Below are 19,601 nucleotides of genomic sequence, written 5' to 3'. Positions count from 1 at the left end.
CCAGGGCTTTGAACTGGTGACCTCAGCATTCCAGGTCCATGCTTTATCCACTGAGCCACCACAGGTCGGGCATCAAGTGTCCTTTTTTGCATAGATTTCTTCAGAAGAAAAAAAAAACGCTTCTAGGTATAAAGTTTGTCTGTTGCAGTTTAATTCTAAAGTAAAGGATGATGGCGAGGAACTTGGGAGGGGTGTAAGCTAGCAGTTAAAATATAAACAGGAAAAAGGCCTTCAGATATCCTTCAATTCACATTCATATATCTGCAGTTTCTACTTGTGATGAGTTTAGGGGATTTGGTGAGAAAAGATCAGTATCATCAAATCTGCCTTTTTTTTTTTTTTAGAAGAACCCACTTATATACAAGGATTAGACCTGTAGTTTTCATTACAATGGTTATTATACAAAATGCTTCTCATGAAACTTCATTTTCCCAAGACACTGGTCACTTATTTTCAAGTTCCCAGATCACATGCCCAACTAGTAAAATAAAATGTAAATAACCAACCTCAGATAGTTTCAAAAGCATCTTTTCTTAAAATTCAGTTCACAAACACACTCCAAACAGTTAACTCAGTCTTCTGATGCGGAGCATTTGTCAGGCAGTTTAGAGAACCAGTCCAAAAGAAAAGGAAAATATGGCCAAATTCTGTATCGAACAGGCTGTGTTCTACATTCTCTTCTTGTTAAACCATTCTGCACATGAATACATTAAAAGCTCCAAGGAACCTGCTTAACTTGATTTAAACACTTTACAAACTTATTTGACCACAGAACTTATAAATATCCCTCAAAACTAGAGGGATATTTATCAAACACATTTTGAGAATTGCTAGTCTGGCTGAATTCTAGATTGACTCATCCAAAATTCTATTAAAAAATATGAAACAACCTTGATTGTTGTGGTTCCAGTTAATTCCTAGTGACCACTGAGTGTACAAACCATCCATTTAATAATTTACTTTAGAATCTTATCAAGAGTTGGTGTTAATTTGCAGAATCTTTCTTCATTTTGAAAAACAAGATTTATCTGCCAGTTTCTAACCTTTGCCTATCTTAGTAATTTTCTTTACAATTTATCAAAGCTTTTTTTAAAAAAATAGAACTAATTTATTTTTGACAATGGGAGAGGTAACAGCCATCAAAACAGATAATAAGAGAACTGATTTTTTTTTTTTTGTAAATTCTTAAAGGTCAAATGAGGCTAGTAAGACAGCTCAGAAACCTTGCAAACCCTAGCTAGATTTAAAAGCTTATTAACAACAACTTAACCTCTTCTATCTTAATGAGAATTTGGGGAATGGGAGTAGGGTAGCAAAAGCATTTGAAAGAATAAAACAAAGACAAGGCTTACTAACGTTTGGACCAGCAACTTAATAGCTGCCAGGTACCTATACCGATCCTTTCAAATCAGTGGCTTGACACAGAGGATGCATACCAGAATTACTTGAGGAATTATTTCAAAATACATGGCACCACTGGGGTTAAGACCTCAGGTATGTGTATTTTGAAAAGGTCCCCAGGTGATTTTGATGCATACTTCTAGATAAAAATACTTGTTTTGGATAATATGCTTTTCACTGTAATCATCTGCAATAAGGACAATTTAACTGTTATTTGCAATAAAGATAGTAAAGCCCTATAAACTTAACTTTTTTTTGTTTCAGGCATGAATCTATCATATTTTCCTGAGTACACTGCACTCTGATTATCTTAATAGTTTAGGGTACCCTACCATTATTCCTTGATCTGGCTTGTGAGAATTAAGATGGTAGGACTACTTTCCCTCAAGGTACATACTTCTTCAACTTGATCAACCAATTCCTTCCTTTGTGGTTAAATTTAAGTTTCAAACAGCAGTTTTGATAACTCATTTTGTTCTTCCAAAGAGTAGAAAAACAACAAAGGTACCAGAAAGTCCTGCTGCAGTATTTCAGCGCATTCTTTAGTAGATTACATTTCCCAACACAATCCAGTATTCCCTGTGTGTTAGGTTGTCTTACTGGTAAACCATACATTTACATTTTCTTGGCTAGACAGTCTGTACTTTGCCTCCATAATAATCTCTCTGTCTTCAAAGGAATCTCTAGAGAGAGCAAACTTGTTATCTCTTCTAAATACACAACACTACACCACCTCCTCTCTTAAGGGTTCTTCTCTATCTTCTAACCAAGTTATTCTTTCTATCATATTCCAGTAGCTTTACTCCACCAACTCTTGATCATATATATTTATATATTAAAATGTATTCTTTATTATTCCTGTTCAGAACGTAAATTGCCTGCAATTTTAAGTACAATTTGTGATATCTGGAAAATTAAAGCTGTTATTTTTTTTTTATATTATACAATACAATAGTCGGATAAATCTCCTATATATAATTGACTAAGAGTTTAAGCACAGGTTACTATGTTTAATTGATTTAGGTTTATGTGAACTTGAAATAATATCATTAAGTTTTCAGTTGTCTTAGCAACACCAAGGGAAAGAACTAGTTAAATGCCAACTTTGCTCCTAAACTACCAAGAGCTAAGACACATACAAATTTTATGGCAAGTAATCTAAAACTCTTCTAAAAATGATTAACTGTTATTCTAGCCAACAAGAAAACAAATACAACAGATCTAATTACTTAAGACACCAGATTCTTGTCATGCAGTTTCAGTGCCTAGTAACAAACCTCTAAACTTTAAAATTCTGTTTCACAACTTCTAGTTCCTAATAACACATTTTAAAAAGATTGAGAGCCACTTCACACTACGTATAGAAGTACCACAGTACACAATCATCAAGTAAATGTTCATATACACTGAAGATTCTCAAGTCTAGTTTTAGAGCTCAACCTGGCAGTCTCCAAATATTTCAGTATATATATAACAAAGTCATTAGACAACTTAAAAATAGAATTTTACATGTAGTGGGAGAAGTGTCAAATATCTGAATACTCGACCTGTAGAGAGCTGACAGGCATCAATCTATTTTTCACATCAAAATGTGATTGACTTGATATGGCCCAAAGGACAAGTTATATTTTTCTCTTATTAAGATAAAAATGTAACGATTAGAAATTAAAACAAAAACAAATAAACATCTTAGAATAGTTTTTTCAGTACCTTTAAATTCTGACAAAATACAGTACATTAAAAAAATTAAATATATCAATTTTGTTTACTGCTATCAGGCATTTAAAAACAAACAATTTCCATTTCTTGTCCATCTTTAGTAATAACAAAATTAAACTCCTATTTTTTCCTATCTGGGCTAATAGGTCTATTCCTAAAAAAAGAAACAATCAGAAATAAAAATGTTAATATAGTTTAAAGTAACAAAACTATACTTGATGGTACTAATGATAACTTTTCTTAAGCTTATACTTTAAGGTTTCCCTTAATGAGTGTCTCAACAGATTTTCTGGTTGTTCAGACCCCGATCTACCCCAAACACACCACGAACTTTATTATTCAATAAAATAGATTAAAATGTTGGTCACAACGCCAGAAACGGCCAGATTAAAAATAAATGTTGATGATAAACATGGCCTTCCTTTTACTTTCAACTACTTTTTGTTATATGTATTTTAAAAGTCATTTAACAAAAAATGACTTTTAAAATATATATATATATCTATTTCAAGTCTCAAAATTAATTCAAAAGAAATGTATAACGTTTCATCTGAAAATAATAGTTTCGGCAGATATAAGCAAGATCCCTATGAGTTGTAAATATGTCATCAAAACCATCACATTTTAAGCATTTAAAAGGGGAATTCAAGGGAGGAGATTTTTTCCCCCTGCATTAAGCAACCAGTTAAAAATAGTACTTTTACATGTAAAAATAACACTAAAAAAACTCATGCACAAAGTCTGACACTTTATCTAAACAACAAGAAAATGAACAATGAAAAAATAGTGAAAGCCATTATAAAAAATAGCGAATTCCTATTTAAATTACTGTGTTCACAGATTTAAAATGTTCATCAATTAACTGTATCACACAGATTGTAGGATATTTTAAGCTGTAATACAGAAAGGTAACATGGGATATTTGAAACTCGAGATGCACTTACCAATGTAATTTTAACCTGAGTCTTAGACATCTTCAGAAATGTAGCTGACAATAATATATGGTAAAGTATAGTCATTATTTAGTAGTATAATTCAAGGTTATTATTTTTGAATTACTGCTTCTTAAATATTTATGTAAAATTATAAATATTTGTTCCATTTTGGAGTTCTCTGGACAAAAGGGAATATATCAATTCAAAAACCTGTTATTTTTTCCTGCTACAAGCACATAATGATGTAATTCCTGTTCAAAATGCCTTAGTACATCTTATTTTCATTTTTCAAGTTATTTTAGAACAAATGAGAAATGTGAAAAAATTATCATTCTTGAATATTCCCATGAAATATACCATACCCACTGAGGAATTTAATAAAAATTCACTGAAGAATATCAAATTAATCGTTTCCTCCTATAAATATTTATTTATTTTGTGTTTAGAAGTTGCAGTTCTAAGTATCTTAACAGAAGATAACAAAAGCTTCCTAACAAGTGAAAAAAAAAATGCTGAAAAAATTGGCCTCATTAACATATTTACAGACTTACTTAATACATACTCCACTGGAAATTAATTATATGATATTTATACAAGCATTAACATTTCCAAATCACTCTGAGTAGTGAGCACTTCAGTTCTTTACTGTCTATATCCAAAGGTGAAAATTACTCAGTTTCTCAAGACAACACTGACAAGCAACAGAAATGGTCAATCTGAGATACTGTTGACACTCTGCTCTGCTCCTTCGCCTAAAGATGTTTCTGTTGAGATAGTGTCCTTATGCTTCTTCTTCTCTTTGTTCTGTTCTTCCTGCAGCTTTAGAATAATATTTCGGATTTCTTCTCTTTTAGTTTTCATTCTTGGGGGAGGAAACCAGTTTGCCAAATTCATAGGTAGATCAAAATTGAGAATTGGATTCTGAAAATAAAAATGTTAAATGCATATTAGAAAATTATAAGAAATAATGGTTTAGGTTAAAACACAAAAGCATTCCAGAGTTAAAAATGAAAAATAATCCTGGCCAGGCAGTGGTACAGTGGATAGAGAGTCAGACTGGGACACAGAGGACCCAGGTTCGAAACCCTGAGGTCGTTGGCTTGAGTGCGGGCTTTCTGGCTTGAATGCGGGCTTGCCAGCTTGAGTGCAGAGTGGCTGGCTTGAGCGTGGGATCATAGACATGACCACATGGTCACTGGCTTGAGCAAGGGGTCACTCGCTCTGCTGTAGCCTCCCAGTCAAGGCACACGTGAGAAAGCAATTAATGAAGAACTAAGGAGCCGGAACAAAGAATTGATGCTTCTCATCTATCTCCCCTCCTGCCTGTCTGTCCCTCTCTGTCTCTCTCTCACACACACACACCAGTAACTCATTTACTATGTATTTATGCGTTATCTATACATATCAGGTATTTTGCTAGACACTGGAGGTAAAAGACAGTTTCTGCTTACAGATCTTAAGGTTTAGATCAGGGGTCAGCAAACTGCAGCTAATGGGCTAAATCCTGCCCACTGCTTGTTTTTATAAAGAAAGCCTTGCTGGAATACAGCCGCATTAACTCATTTACTTGTTGTCTGTGGATGTTTTCTTGCCACAATAGAACTGAGTAGGAACAGAGACCATATAGTTGCAAAGTCTACAATGTTATTACTTGGTATCTATCTCTTATAAAAAGGTTGCTGACCTCAGTCCAGACAGACAGTTAACAATTAAAACAATGAATATAGTCAACACTATGACAGAAGCAGTCGTATGAAAGTATGTGTCTGGGGGCTTAACACACTTTCTAAAAGATGTGATATTTAAGCTAAGACCTTAAGTAAAGAAGAAGCTAGCCAAATAAGAAATGATAGAAGCAAAATAAAAGAGTAGAGTGGGTCCTCGGATTACAAGTCTTGACATAAAACATTTCGAGTTTATAATGCTCACTCCCATAAAAACTTTAAAAATTGAGACATGAGTGTTTCAGCTTATGCCGTTAGTGTTGTAATTATGGACTACGTGGGCGAACTAGTTTGGAAGAGAAGTCATCAACCGTTCAGACTAGCCTGGAATAATTCTTTAAGAAGGTAGAGAGGCCTGCAACAGCTGCTTCTTGAGATGAAACACCTGCAGTACAGGTAGAATCATCTCCAGTGTCTCCTGCATGTTCTTGAGGCAATCCTGATTCACCTGACCCAGTATCTCCAGCACCTTCTGCAGGTTCTCAGCTTCCTCCTCTCAATAGGTCACTCTCTCCTACCTTGCAATGCCCCTTCCAGTGTGCAAGCCAATCACAGGAATAAAGGTAAGGAACTTCTTACTCATTTTTTGTCATATTTTCTGTTACTACAGTATGTTATACAGTATAGTATACTTATGTCCTTTTCTTTTTTCTGTGCCTTAGTTATATTTTTATGTTCTAGATTATGATTTTATAACTGTATTAGGATAGGTAAATGACCTAGGGTGTATTTTGACTTACACCAAAATTTGAGTTACGTCACTAAGAATAGAACTGTGTCAAAACCCAAGGACGCCCTATATTCCAGGTAAAGAGATATATATCAAGATCTATAGATAAGAAAGAAAGAAACCACACAGTATGAAAACTGAATGACATTCAGGTGGCTGGTAAGTAGAATGCTAGAGAAAAGCCTGGACGGGAGCTGAATCATGTGGGCCGTATGAATTTTTCTTTAACTCAAGAGCAACAGGAAGCCACTATAAGATTTAAAACGCATCTGACATGATGTAATATAGTTCACATGACTCAGTGGTACATTGGATAGTGAATAAAGAACAGAGGTCAAGATAACTGTAAAGAATATCTAAGAGACGTATGTGTGGTATTTACCTCTCCAGTCAAAGGAAGAGAGTGTTATGAGGAAGCAAAGGTCAGTATCAAATGCTGCTGTGAGGTCAGAAACAATTTCAGTAAAAGAATGAGGCTAAAGCCAGAATACAGATTTCAAAAGTATGACTTAATAGAAGTAAAGATAGTGAATACAAGTATGTCTCCAGAAATATATCTGTAAAGAGGAGACAAGATTATGAAAGAGGCAGTCTAAATCATGGGAAATATTTCTTAAAAGTGGAAAGAGCCAGGGGAGCTGATCAATGATGAGGATAGGTCACAAGCCTTGGATCTGATAAAGTACACAATCTTTTTATACCTTAAAAAACCGCCCTGGCCGGTTGGCTCAGCGGTAGAGCATCGGCCTAGCGTGTGGAGGACCCGGGTTCGATTCCCGGCCAGGGCACACAGGAGAAGCGCCCATTTGCTTCTCCACCCCTCTGCCGCGCTTTCCTCTCTGTCTCTCTCTTCCCCTCCCGCAGCCAAGGTTCCATTGGAGCAAAGATGGCCCGGGCGCTGGGGATGGCTCTGTGGCCTCTGCCTCAGGTGCTAGAGTGGCTCTGGTCGCAACATGGCAACGCCCAGGATGGGCAGAGCATCGCCCCCTGGTGGGCAGAGCGTGCCCCTTGTGGGCGTGCCAGGTGGATCCCGGTCGGGCGCATGCGGGAGTCTGTCTGACTGTCTCTCCCTGTTTCCAGCTTCAGAAAAATGAAAAAGAAAAAAAAAAAAACAAAAAACCTCCAATTGGGAAGTTTTTTGCTCTCTGGAATAATTTTTAAAATTATTTTTAAAGAATTCCAAATTCTTCAAAATACTTACCATATACTTTTAATACTACCATAAAGTCAAATACAGTGTTTTATTATTTATTATATCATATCCAATAAACTGAAACCTACCTCAAAAAAACTCTCTACATACTGCAATACATATACACCACAATCACTGAAGTTATTTTGCTGGGGTACTTTTGGATTAGAGCCCTTCATAACTTCTTTGGAAAAACTTCTTTTGCTTCCTTTTTTAACTTCCCACTCCACCTCTAAATACCTGCAATAATGAATATATAATAAGAATATACATATGTAAATACATACAGACCTTTATTTCCACCAGAATACAAAGAGCAAGGTACAGTTTTGAACTTACTCTCTTAGAATTTTTACAACATTTGATCGAGAAGGGCCTCTGAGTGAGTCCATCAGTAGGATACAAGGTCTATAGGACAGAAATAACCAAATGTTAATATTTTATAATGTTAAAAGGGTATAACGAGATGTGCATTAATAATGAAATTTAAAATCTTCAATATTCCCTCTGCATGCCTCAGTAAAACTGGGGGGGGGGGTTCTTTCTAGACATACACATCTTAATAATACTTAAATATCCAGTTATGTTAAATACCAAAAAACATTAATTTAACCGTATCTTAGTCATCAATTTATTTAACTGAAGTTCCAAAGCTGGTTTTCAAAAAATACTTTAACATTTAGTAGGAAGTCAAAACAATCCTGAAATTTTGAATACCCCACATTTCCAAATCACCAAAAGCAGGCCAAGCAGAACTTCCAGTCTGAACATTATTAAATAAGACTCAACCTTCAAAATTTTGTTATAAACGCAAGTAAAAGTCAGGAAGTCTAATGTAGTGCAAAATGTCCTGGAATGTTTAAAAGTCTATGTTCTTTCTGGGTAAAATTTTATAGGATTTGGAGCACATCACTTAACTGTTCTAGGTCTCTCTTTTTTTATAAATGAAGTTTACTTTTCAAAAGCTGTCAAGGGGGTTTTGGCCAACATTTTTTACCAAAAAAGTCAAAAGAGATGAAGTCTACAAATAGGCAATATTTTATCACCTAAGAACTCTGGGGCCCCTAAAGAGACCTTAGAATATATTATTTTGAAAACCAAAACAAATTCATTCTCATTTGGGGTGACATATGTGTGTGTGCACCCCAAAAATAGACAAACAGAAGACTGGAGTGATTATTCTTTCTTTTCAGTTTGATCCTTGGACATTGGGAATAACTCAGTTTTTCTCACTGAACATGACATTGTGACTTTTGTTTAAGTACTTGTTTAAATAAAAACTAGTCATGTTTTATTCTATGAAGGTACGTAAATAAAAATTATCATGTGGTTTTCAAGATATAGTATAGTTAATGCTTACTGTTTACAGATGGTAGGCTTTAAATGCCATTGTCCTATTTCTGAATTGCAATTGTCATCGGCAAGGAATCCATCATCACTGCTATCATCCTATAAAGAGAGCTTACTGTTATTGAAAATAGAAAATCTAAATAACCTAACAAAATAGTGTTGAGAATAAAAATCTTTGTAACAGATATATTTTTTTAAATTTCTAGTCAGGTGCTCAAACACTAGAAAATTTGGTATGTCACTCAATTCCAATTATCTAATGCTGCAATACTGACATTTTAATGGAAAAAAAACCACCACAAATCAGAGATCTCTGAAAAAACTGTTACACCATTTATTCAATCTAGATTAAAATTTTAAAGACTGTATATATTATGACTGATTCTTCTGCAGTCAAATACTACTGCTGATTTTAGGTATTTCTACAAAAATTTAGTTAGCTAAGACAACTGTTTCACAATAAGACACAAGTGACTTTATTAGTTTTTACATATTTTTTTAAAAATCAGAAATATTTCAGGCCTTGGCCTGTTGGCTCAATGGTAGAGCCTCAGCCAGTGTGTGGATGTCCTGGGTTCCATTCCTGGGCGGGGTACACAGGAGAAGCAACCATGTGCTTTGCCACCAGTCATCCTCCCCTTTCTTTTTTTCTCCCTTCCCCTCCTAGAGCCATGGCTTTGATTGGTTCAACTGCATTGTCCTGGGCACTGAGATGGTTCCATAACCTCTGCTTCAGGTACTAAAAATAGCTTGGTTGCAGTGGCCCAGATGAGCAGAAGAGCATTGATCTCAAACAGGGGCCACTGAGTGGATCCTGGTCAGGGCACATGTGGGAGTTTGTCTTGCTATCTGCGCTACTCTCACTTGGAAAAAGAAGAAAAAAAGATCAGAATTTCAAGGGTTTTTACAATCAGTTTAACTTAATAAAACCATATGCGACTTGACTTGAGAGAAGATAGTATAATGGCATTGTCTTATTCTATGAATTATTTTGAATGTAAATTAAGGTTTTTTGTTCCATGAAAACACTTCTGGCAATTTCTTTTTTTTTTTCTTTTATCTTTTTTTTTTGTATTTTTCTGAAGCTGGAAACTGGGAGAGACAGTCAGATAGACTCCCGCATGCACCGACCGACCGGGATCCACCCGGCACGCCCACCAGGGGCGATGCTCTGCCCACCAGAGGGCAATGCTCTGCCCCTCTGGGGCGTCGCTCTGCCGCGACCAGAGCCACTCTAGCGCCTGGGGCAGAGACCAAGGAGCCATCCCCAGCGCCCGGGCCATCTTTGCTCCAATGGAGCCTTGGCTGTGGGAGGGGAAGAGAGAGACAGAGAGGAAGGGGGGGGGGTGGAGAAGCAAATGGGCACTTCTCCTATGTGCCCTGGCTGGGAATCGAACCCGGGTCCCCCGCACGCCAGGCCAACGCTCTACCACTGAGCCAACCCGCCAGGGCCTGGCAATTTCTTGAACGAAATAACTACTATGTAGCATAAGTGCTTATTATAAACCTTAAATGTAATCTGTATATGTTGGAGAGAAAAAACTGTATTTCATAGCCACACACTGTAGACCTTTCACACATAACAAAAAACGGCTTTTGTTCACACGAGTTTTAAGCAATAAGGAAAAATGGTGCAGTACAAAGCTATTTTCACTACTAGATAAATTCAGTTTGTTCTAACAACTAGAGAAAAATTAGAGAATTATATGTTATTCTCCATATAAAGCCCTGTTTAAATAAAGCTACAAAATATTTTCTTTTCTTTTTTATATAGTGAGACAGAGAGAGATAGGAAAGGAGAGAGATGAGAAGCATCAAAGCATCAATGCATCAATTCTTCGCTGCAGCACCTTACTTGTTCATTGATTGCTTTCTCAAACGTGCCACAACCAGGGGGTTACAGCAGAGCCAATGACTCCTTGCTCAAGCCAATGACCTTGGGCTCAAGCCAGTAACCTTGGACTTCAAGCCAGCAACCTTTGTGCTCAAGTCAGCGACTTCAGTGTTTTGAACCTGGGTCCTCTGAGTCCCAGACCAACACTCTATCCACTGTGCCACTGCCTGGTCCGGAAGTATTTTCAATAATTTACTTTATTCTTGGTGTTAGGAAAGTTTATTAGAGCAAGTGAGACATAAGGTAAATATCAGAGTTCCCCTATGTTAGTTTAAACTATTCTTATCTGCTCCTTCCATATATATAAAATTAGACAAAAAAAAAAAAAAAAAGAATCACTGGAAAAGTGGAAGTAATATAATTTTACTGTGCTCATTAACCTGATAATAAAAAATTTAAACATTTGCCTTTTGAATGTCATGTTACACAAAAGGTTAAATGTGGCCCATATATCATTTAAAAGAGGAAGGTGGTGGTGGTGGTGGCTGTGTTGGTGTAAAAGAATAAATACTTTTAAAATAAATTATTTGATTTTATATTCAAATGTTCTAAGTGGGTATTGTTAGTTTCGTCCCAAGTGGGAGGAAAAAACAACCCAAAACTAAAAACAGCACTAATAGATTTATCCTAGCAACTTCTGAGCTGAAAACTTAATTTGTGTTTTGAGGTAAAACCCAAATCCCGAAGCATGAGTTATTGGTTGAAGGAACTGTCTACAGCAGTGGTTTTCAACTGTGGACCGTGGGCCGGCACAAAACTTTTGGCAACTAGCGCTGTTCTGCAGACCAGCAGCTTGAAAACACTGGCCTAGAGGACTCCAAAGAAAAACGTTTAATTAAATAAAACAGAACTTTCTGCTAAGCAGGTTTTACCTGGTTATCCTGATCTTCTGAGAAGTCGATAAGTTCATCTTCAAGCATTTTACCTTCAATTGATTCATCACTATAGTTTAGTCTGATTTTGCTTAAGCCATCTGTATTAATAAGAAACATTATATAATGAAAAATGATATGCACATGGCATAGTATATAGGCTGTAAGATGTTAAGCTAGTAATCAGTAAAGGATATAGTAATTAAGGATATAAAATCTGCCTTAGCATGTAATTTCTAAATATAAATTACTTTTAATAAAACCCTAGATCAATATGTCAATTACAAAGTTGTTTCTGCTATTCAGGCACTAAAATTCATTAAAACTTAAAAACTATAGGTATTAATTATATGATTAAATATAAGGTCTACTGGAAAGTTCTGTCTGTTTCTATCACAAGTTTCGACACGTAAGCACGTTTATTTGGCGCATGTGTGCCTCTCTATTTTTATCACTTAATGCATACATACTGACGTAGCAAATTAACTAAAACAAAGTTGATTCACGTTAGTCTTATGTGTGAAGCCATTGTGTACCCATGGCTACTGATACAAGTTTATTTACGCCACTGTAATTTTTACGAATTTCAACAAGGAAGAAATGCTACAGAAGCATGTCTGTTGCATCCACCATATTTCCCAGACTTAGCACCCTCCAACTATCACTTGTTTTTGTCCTTACAAAATTTTTTGAAGGGCAAAAAATTCAAAGATGAAGAAGATATCAAACAAGCACTGGTTCAATTTTTCGCATCAAAAGATAAAACATTTTTCAAAAATGGGATATACAAATTGCCCTCATGCTGGCAAGAAATCATTAATAATAATGGCAATTATATTGTTTAATAAAGTTTATTGACGGTAAGAAAAATTTGTATTTTGTTTTATTCCAAAAATGGACTGAACTTTCCGGTAGACCTTATATATATATACGTATATTCAAATACATATATGTATGTATGTGTATAAATGTTTTTGTGCTAGGTATGCCAGATATCTTTAACGGCAGAAGCTACACTAGTCAGAAAATAACCTGAATGTCTAGTAATAAGACAGCAAACTGTAGAACATAAAATGAAATACTGTATATTTTATAAATTAAAATTATGAAAATATGAAAAATTGTACAAGATAAAAAATAAACAATTAAAATTAAATTAGGCTTGCTTCTGGACAAATAATAAAAATAAAAATAAAAAATGAAAATAATCTTCATGTTAGAATAGTAGTAATAGATGAGTTCCCCAACTCTGTATATTTTCCCTTCATGTTTGGTTATATTCACAGATCTTTCAATAAAATAGAACAAAAGCCTAATGTAAATGCTGGTTGGTAGTATAAAAATAAATGACTCATAAGAAAAATTTGAAATGACTACTTTCAGTCCATTTGAAGAATCTAAATTCTTAAAAACTAATAATTTGCGCCCTGGCCGGTTGGCTCAGTGGTAGAGCATCAGCCTGGCGTGCAGAAGTCCCAGGTTCGATTCCTGGCCAGGACACACAGGAGAAGCGCCCATCTGCTTCTCCACCCCTCCCCCTCTCCTTCCTCTCTGTCTCTCTCTTCCCCTCCCGCAGCGAGACTCCATTGGAGCAAAGATGGCCCGGGCGCTGGGGATGGCTCCTTGGCCTCTGCCCTAGGTGCTAGAGTGGCTCTGGTCGCAACAGAGGACGCCCCGTAGGGGCAGAGCATCGCCCCCTGGTGGGCGTGCCGGGTGGATCCTGGTCGGGCGCATGTGGGAATCTGACTGTCTCTCTCCGTTTCCAGCTTCAGAAAAATACAAACAAAACAAAACATAACAAAAAAACCCTAATAATTTGCTGAAAGAAGCTAGTTACACAAAATGTTTCAAAGGGATGAAAATAATAAAAAAACAAGTACGGCACTTTAATACCAATGATACCAATCACATTTATTATAGAGCATGCCAGTTCTAAGTTTTAAAAAGCGTAATTTAAAAATAGGATAAAATTTATTTTGGTACAAATTTTTGAAAGGAAATTAAGAATAGTAAGTAATACAAGCAAGATGGGATGAAAAACAGAAATATCTAAAATCTAAATGTTGTGATCAAAACCATACTACTTAAAATAACTAATAAGCCACTATGGTAAATAAATCCTTTAGTTATGCAAAGAATAACTTAATTTTCAACAATCTGTGTTTTAATGTTTAAAGTTAAAACAATTATATTTGAATAAAACTTGTTCAAATCCTCAAGCAATTCAGATTTAATCAATTAAATCAAATTATCGGTATTCTAGCAGCAAATTATTTCTATCTACAAAGCAGTCATATATACATGAAGTTTATACAAATTAAACTGTAGGTATATTTTAAAAAAATAGAAAAATAATTTAAATAGTGTAGTCAATTCCTTCATTCAATAAACCACCCTGACATAAGTGAGGTGATAATTCCATCAGCTGTTCTCTCAGTCCCACTTTCTGAGTTTCTCACAGTGAGATCATTTAAAGATTGCTGAGCCCTGGCCGGTTGGCTCAGCGGTAGAGCGTCGGCCTAGCGTGCAGAGGACCCGGGTTCGATTCCCGGCCAGGGCACACAGGAGAAGCGCTCATTTGCTTCTCCACCCCACCCCCTCCTTCCTCTCTGTCTCTCTCTTCCCCTCCCGCAGCGAGACTCCATTGGAGCAAAGATGGCCCGGGCGCTGGGGATGGCTCCTTGGCCTCTGCCCTAGGTGCTAGAGTGGCTCTGGTCGCAACAGAGGACGCCCCGTAGGGGCAGAGCATCGCCCCCTGGTGGGCGTGCCGGGTGGATCCTGGTCGGGCGCATGTGGGAATCTGACTGTCTCTCTCCGTTTCCAGCTTCAGAAAAATACAAACAAAACAAAACATAACAAAAAAACCCTAATAATTTGCTGAAAGAAGCTAGTTACACAAAATGTTTCAAAGGGATGAAAATAATAAAAAAACAAGTACGGCACTTTAATACCAATGATACCAATCACATTTATTATAGAGCATGCCAGTTCTAAGTTTTAAAAAGCGTAATTTAAAAATAGGATAAAATTTATTTTGGTACAAATTTTTGAAAGGAAATTAAGAATAGTAAGTAATACAAGCAAGATGGGATGAAAAACAGAAATATCTAAAATCTAAATGTTGTGATCAAAACCATACTACTTAAAATAACTAATAAGCCACTATGGTAAATAAATCCTTTAGTTATGCAAAGAATAACTTAATTTTCAACAATCTGTGTTTTAATGTTTAAAGTTAAAACAATTATATTTGAATAAAACTTGTTCAAATCCTCAAGCAATTCAGATTTAATCAATTAAATCAAATTATCGGTATTCTAGCAGCAAATTATTTCTATCTACAAAGCAGTCATATATACATGAAGTTTATACAAATTAAACTGTAGGTATATTTTAAAAAAATAGAAAAATAATTTAAATAGTGTAGTCAATTCCTTCATTCAATAAACCACCCTGACATAAGTGAGGTGATAATTCCATCAGCTGTTCTCTCAGTCCCACTTTCTGAGTTTCTCACAGTGAGATCATTTAAAGATTGCTGAGCCCTGGCCGGTTGGCTCAGCGGTAGAGCGTCGGCCTAGCGTGCAGAGGACCCGGGTTCGATTCCCGGCCAGGGCACACAGGAGAAGCGCCCATTTGCTTCTCCACCCCTCCACCGCGCTTTCCTCTCTGTCTCTCTCTTCCCCTCCCGCAGGAAAGGTTCCATTGGAGCAAAGATGGCCCGGACGCTGGGGATGGCTCTGTGGCCTCTGCCCCAGGCGCTAGAGTGGCTCTGGTCGCAACATGGCGACGCCCAGGATGGGCAGAGCATCGCCCCCTGGTGGGCAGAGCGCCGCCCCATGGTGGGCGTGCCGGGTGGATCCCGGTCGGGCGCATGCGGGAGTCTGTCTGACTGTCTTTCCCTGTTTCCAGCTTCAGAAAAATGAAAAAAAAAAAAAAAAAAAAGATTGCTGAGTGTGAGTCTTTAAGTTTAAACATACACACTTTTCATGTTCCATACAAAATACTATTTCACATGGTGCCCAAATGAAAAAAACAGCAAATGAAAGGAGATACCACACATTATTTTCCTACAGTTGTTCTTAAAAAACAAAAAACGAATCCCTGTGATAGGATACACTTCCACTTATTTACTACATACAGCATGTTATTTGACATCAGTAGACATGACTGTATGTTATGTATTTGATGGTTTAAATTATATTAAAACCGTCTAAAATGCTTCATATTAAGTTCTGCCAAATATATTCCCAGCCCAAACAGATATCAATTACTGAGATATTAATCATATCACAAACATTTTTACAAGCTTTCCTATCCTAATTTTTAGTAAAGTCATTATTTTATAAAGGATAGACTGATTAACCATCCTATCTGAGATAGTAATGTCAACTTGAGAGAACACTCTTATTTTAATGTACTTCTTGGTGAATAATCCCTTGGAAACATATGATGAAAAGGTATAGGACCTCATTCCTGAAAAAAATGCACAGACCCACTGCATAGCACTATTTTTCAAACTGTGGGACACTACCATTATTGGATTAAGTAAAACATTAAAGAGAATAAAAATATCAGTGTATCATGCACAATAAAGAGAAATTAATTTCTTTTAAGGACGGTACAGTTGATATGGTTACATAAATAACAAAATAAAACAAAATGCATGAACTATAATGAAAAAGAATACCTAGAACAAATCTTAAAAAACAAAACAAAAAAACCCTACAAAAAAGCAGATTATTCCTTACTGTGGTCTTCACTAGCATTTGTGAGACTATTTATAAAACTTAAACTGGCTATCACTACAACTTTAAGGACTAGAACATTAATTTGTAGTCGAAGGCCCTACGAATTTATGGGGTTTAAGTACATATATGAGAAGCCCTAGGTTTTGTTGCATTGCTTTGTTTTAAATATGAACTTCAATTCATTTTTAATTTGAATTCACATTAATGTGTATGCGATTATTGATCAAAGGGGAACTTAAAAAGAGTTCAATGGAGATATAATTCATATACCATTGCCCTCTCTGCCTCGTATCTCCTCAGGGCACACAGATCAGCACTCTACTGCTATTATTAGCTTCCCGCAGCTTAGTATGTCAAATTAAATAAAAAATAAAAACATTTTCAAAAGAGCTCAGCAACAGCTGACTTAATAAAATAAACTGGCAAAAGCACCCAGAGTATGTTCAGCATTTACAATTTTTGATAGATTCTTTCTAAATTCACAAAATTTCTTCTATGCTTTATACTGATTTTTATCCTCCTAAGAAAATATATTAGGATTAAGTCCCAGTTTAATAAGTTTGCAAGGTACATACTATAGCACATTATGGGTTTTATAGAGTAGACTCTTTTACCTTGGGGTTGGAGAGGAAATTATACAATCGACTTCATATAAAATTTAAGTATTTGAACAGAAACCTCAGATTTCCATAACAAGCACCAGTAATGTAGAACTGACTTAAGGGGAAAACAAATTATTAAAACTGAAGGGAATTAAACAGAGGCTCGACCAGTGCTCTACCTCCCGCTGAAATCAATGAAGGAGAGTAAGGAATAAGCCACTAATCTTTAATTTCAATGTCAACAACTATTTTGGAGATGAAAGCTTTACTTTCTGCCCCTTGCCACTTAATCTTCATTTGCTCATCTGGAAATTGAGAAGACTGAACTAATTCACCTTACAGACCTAATTCTGTGCAATTACTGTTTTATCTTGAATATAATATCCTATGAAATAAAAATAAATCCAACATCCTATTAATGGAAAATGTAGGCCCTGTCCACAGTTATAAAACTGCACTCTCGGTAGAGGTGAAGAGAGGAGACTGGCTGCACACACACAAAAAATATATTTGGAGTTATGGAAAGGTTCTAAATCTTGACTATTATAGTGATTCATGACTATATACAACATTTATCAAAGCTCACTGAACTATACTGATAAAATGAATGAATGTTACTATAAGTAAATTATACTTCAATAAATCTGACTTAAAAAAAAGTGTACCCTGAAATCTTAATCCTCAAGTCCAATTTACTTTGAATTCCTGGATTCTTTCAACACATTCAGAAACATACCTGTATGGTGCATAGAATTTAAATATTCAGTCTGTAGGCCATTCTCACTTTTAGTCCTATCAACAACTTTCTGGCATGCAGATTCTCCTTTATTTGATTCTTCATTTTCACTTGCAGTATGATTTATTTTTTTCAGACTACTTTTCACACTGCATATGTTTCTCCGATAACGAGGGTCACTTTCTTCCTGTTCAGCACTTGAATCAGTTACAGCTACGCAATGCTTTTTGTTTAGCATCTTCTTAATTACAGGCTTGGCAGAAGAGTTTTGTGAACAACTGTCCATTTCACTGGCTGAAGGAGAAGAAATACAACTGTCCTCTACAGTTGAACATTTTTGCATGGCTGTATTTTCATGGTAATGAGGATTAGGTTCATACTTTGGTTTTTCCAAACCAGGGAAACAAACAACAGCCAAAAACCAGTGTGCACTGTAAAAAACAAATAAAACTACTGAATATAGTATTAGAAAAGTTGATTATATTTGGCAATAAATATCAATTAAAATGTTTTTCTAAAGCTTTTGTGAAGAAATTAAGAATGCCCAATTTTTTTCAATTCTCAAATTAATCCACTGTTTATATGATCACTGATCCATTAACAGAATACAATGTCCAGTCAAAAGTAACCTACGTTTAGTTAGAATTTCGGAGCTTGTATTCACTTTGCAAACAATCCTTTAAACCTTTTCTTGCTTGTGGAATGAAAAATTTATTTTATTTTTTTCCATATAATTTAACAAAATGTAAATTATATCACTGCAATTCATCATTACCACTAACTTTCTCTTAGCCTTATTTATGTCAAAGGATAGAAAACTAGACAGATTTAAATCGCTTCAGAAGTCGAGTTAGACTGTATAATTTTGAACATTTTCTAAATATTGTACATATATAGCTTTTTAAAAAGTTTATCTTATCAATAAGGTAGGAATTGCTTAACACTGAAAGTATCAAATAATTCTGTCTCATGCTGTACTGAAATGTATTTATACTAAAATGAAATAACATATCTAATCTGATCATTATAACAGAACTTAAAGTACTAGTAGAGTTCCAGCTATCAACTGGGTGCTCATGATACAGCTGAATTTAGTGGGATATAAGCCGTGAGTAAGAAGCTACACAGCTAATATTGACTGTCATTAATCTAATGAAGAATTTTATTAAGGACTTACTATTTGCCAGGCAGTGTTATGTGCTAGGATAAAATGAACAGGCCACAGATGTCAGAGAACTTATTAGCTGAGCACAATATCTGTCATTGAGTAAAATGTTCAACAGGCATTTTTTGAATAAAAAAATTAATATATCGATGAAGATAAAAGCTATGCTATATTCTCATTTCTGCAAAATGTTAAATTATCCTAAGGTAATACTAAAGAACAACACTTGTCTTCTCATTGGACAGTGTAAGTAGAAAGAATACAGAGGCTAACTTCATCCTCAGTAATGTAAAGAACGGTTGGGGAATGCATTTCTCCTGTTCTTAATTATTAATTCTCAGTATCCTATGGACTTAGGTCAGGCTGAGGTGGCAGTTATAGCAGCACACCAACTTCCTCACTTCAACTCAAGACATAGCTTATTGTAAGTTACATCTGAATTTCAGAAATGTTACAACGTGAAAAAATGTCTTTTGAAATTGATTAAATACAGTATAATACAGTGACTTTCAACCAACAGCTGTAACCAG

At 35.6% G+C, this 19,601-nt stretch overlaps 1 protein-coding gene across 8 annotated transcripts in view; it reads right to left on the bottom strand.

Annotated features, from left to right (window-relative positions):
* Positions 1-314: 314 nt before the first annotated feature.
* The window catches only part of SENP6 (SUMO specific peptidase 6), a 139,302-nt gene continuing 120,015 nt past the window's right edge, over positions 315-19,601 (bottom strand). For 7 of the 8 annotated variants that reach the window (XM_066253854.1, XM_066253882.1, XM_066253858.1 and 4 more), the window contains 6 exons: positions 17,907-18,337; positions 11,818-11,918; positions 9,062-9,150; positions 8,041-8,109; positions 7,791-7,941; positions 315-4,976 (listed from right to left, as the gene is read on the bottom strand). In XM_066253854.1, coding sequence (XP_066109951.1) covers positions 4,767-4,976; positions 7,791-7,941; positions 8,041-8,109; positions 9,062-9,150; positions 11,818-11,918; positions 17,907-18,337 — 1,051 coding nt within the window. In that variant the 3' untranslated portion in view covers positions 315-4,766. The remainder of the gene's footprint in view (positions 4,977-7,790; positions 7,942-8,040; positions 8,110-9,061; positions 9,151-11,817; positions 11,919-17,906; positions 18,338-19,601) is intronic. The other variant, XM_066253890.1, reaches the window with a different exon arrangement.

The sequence above is a fragment of the Saccopteryx bilineata genome, chromosome 1 (assembly GCF_036850765.1).
Source record: "Saccopteryx bilineata isolate mSacBil1 chromosome 1, mSacBil1_pri_phased_curated, whole genome shotgun sequence".
Taxonomy (NCBI): domain Eukaryota; kingdom Metazoa; phylum Chordata; class Mammalia; order Chiroptera; family Emballonuridae; genus Saccopteryx; species Saccopteryx bilineata.
Note: the sequence above shows the minus strand (reverse complement) of the source record. Positions and strands in the feature narration are given on the sequence as shown.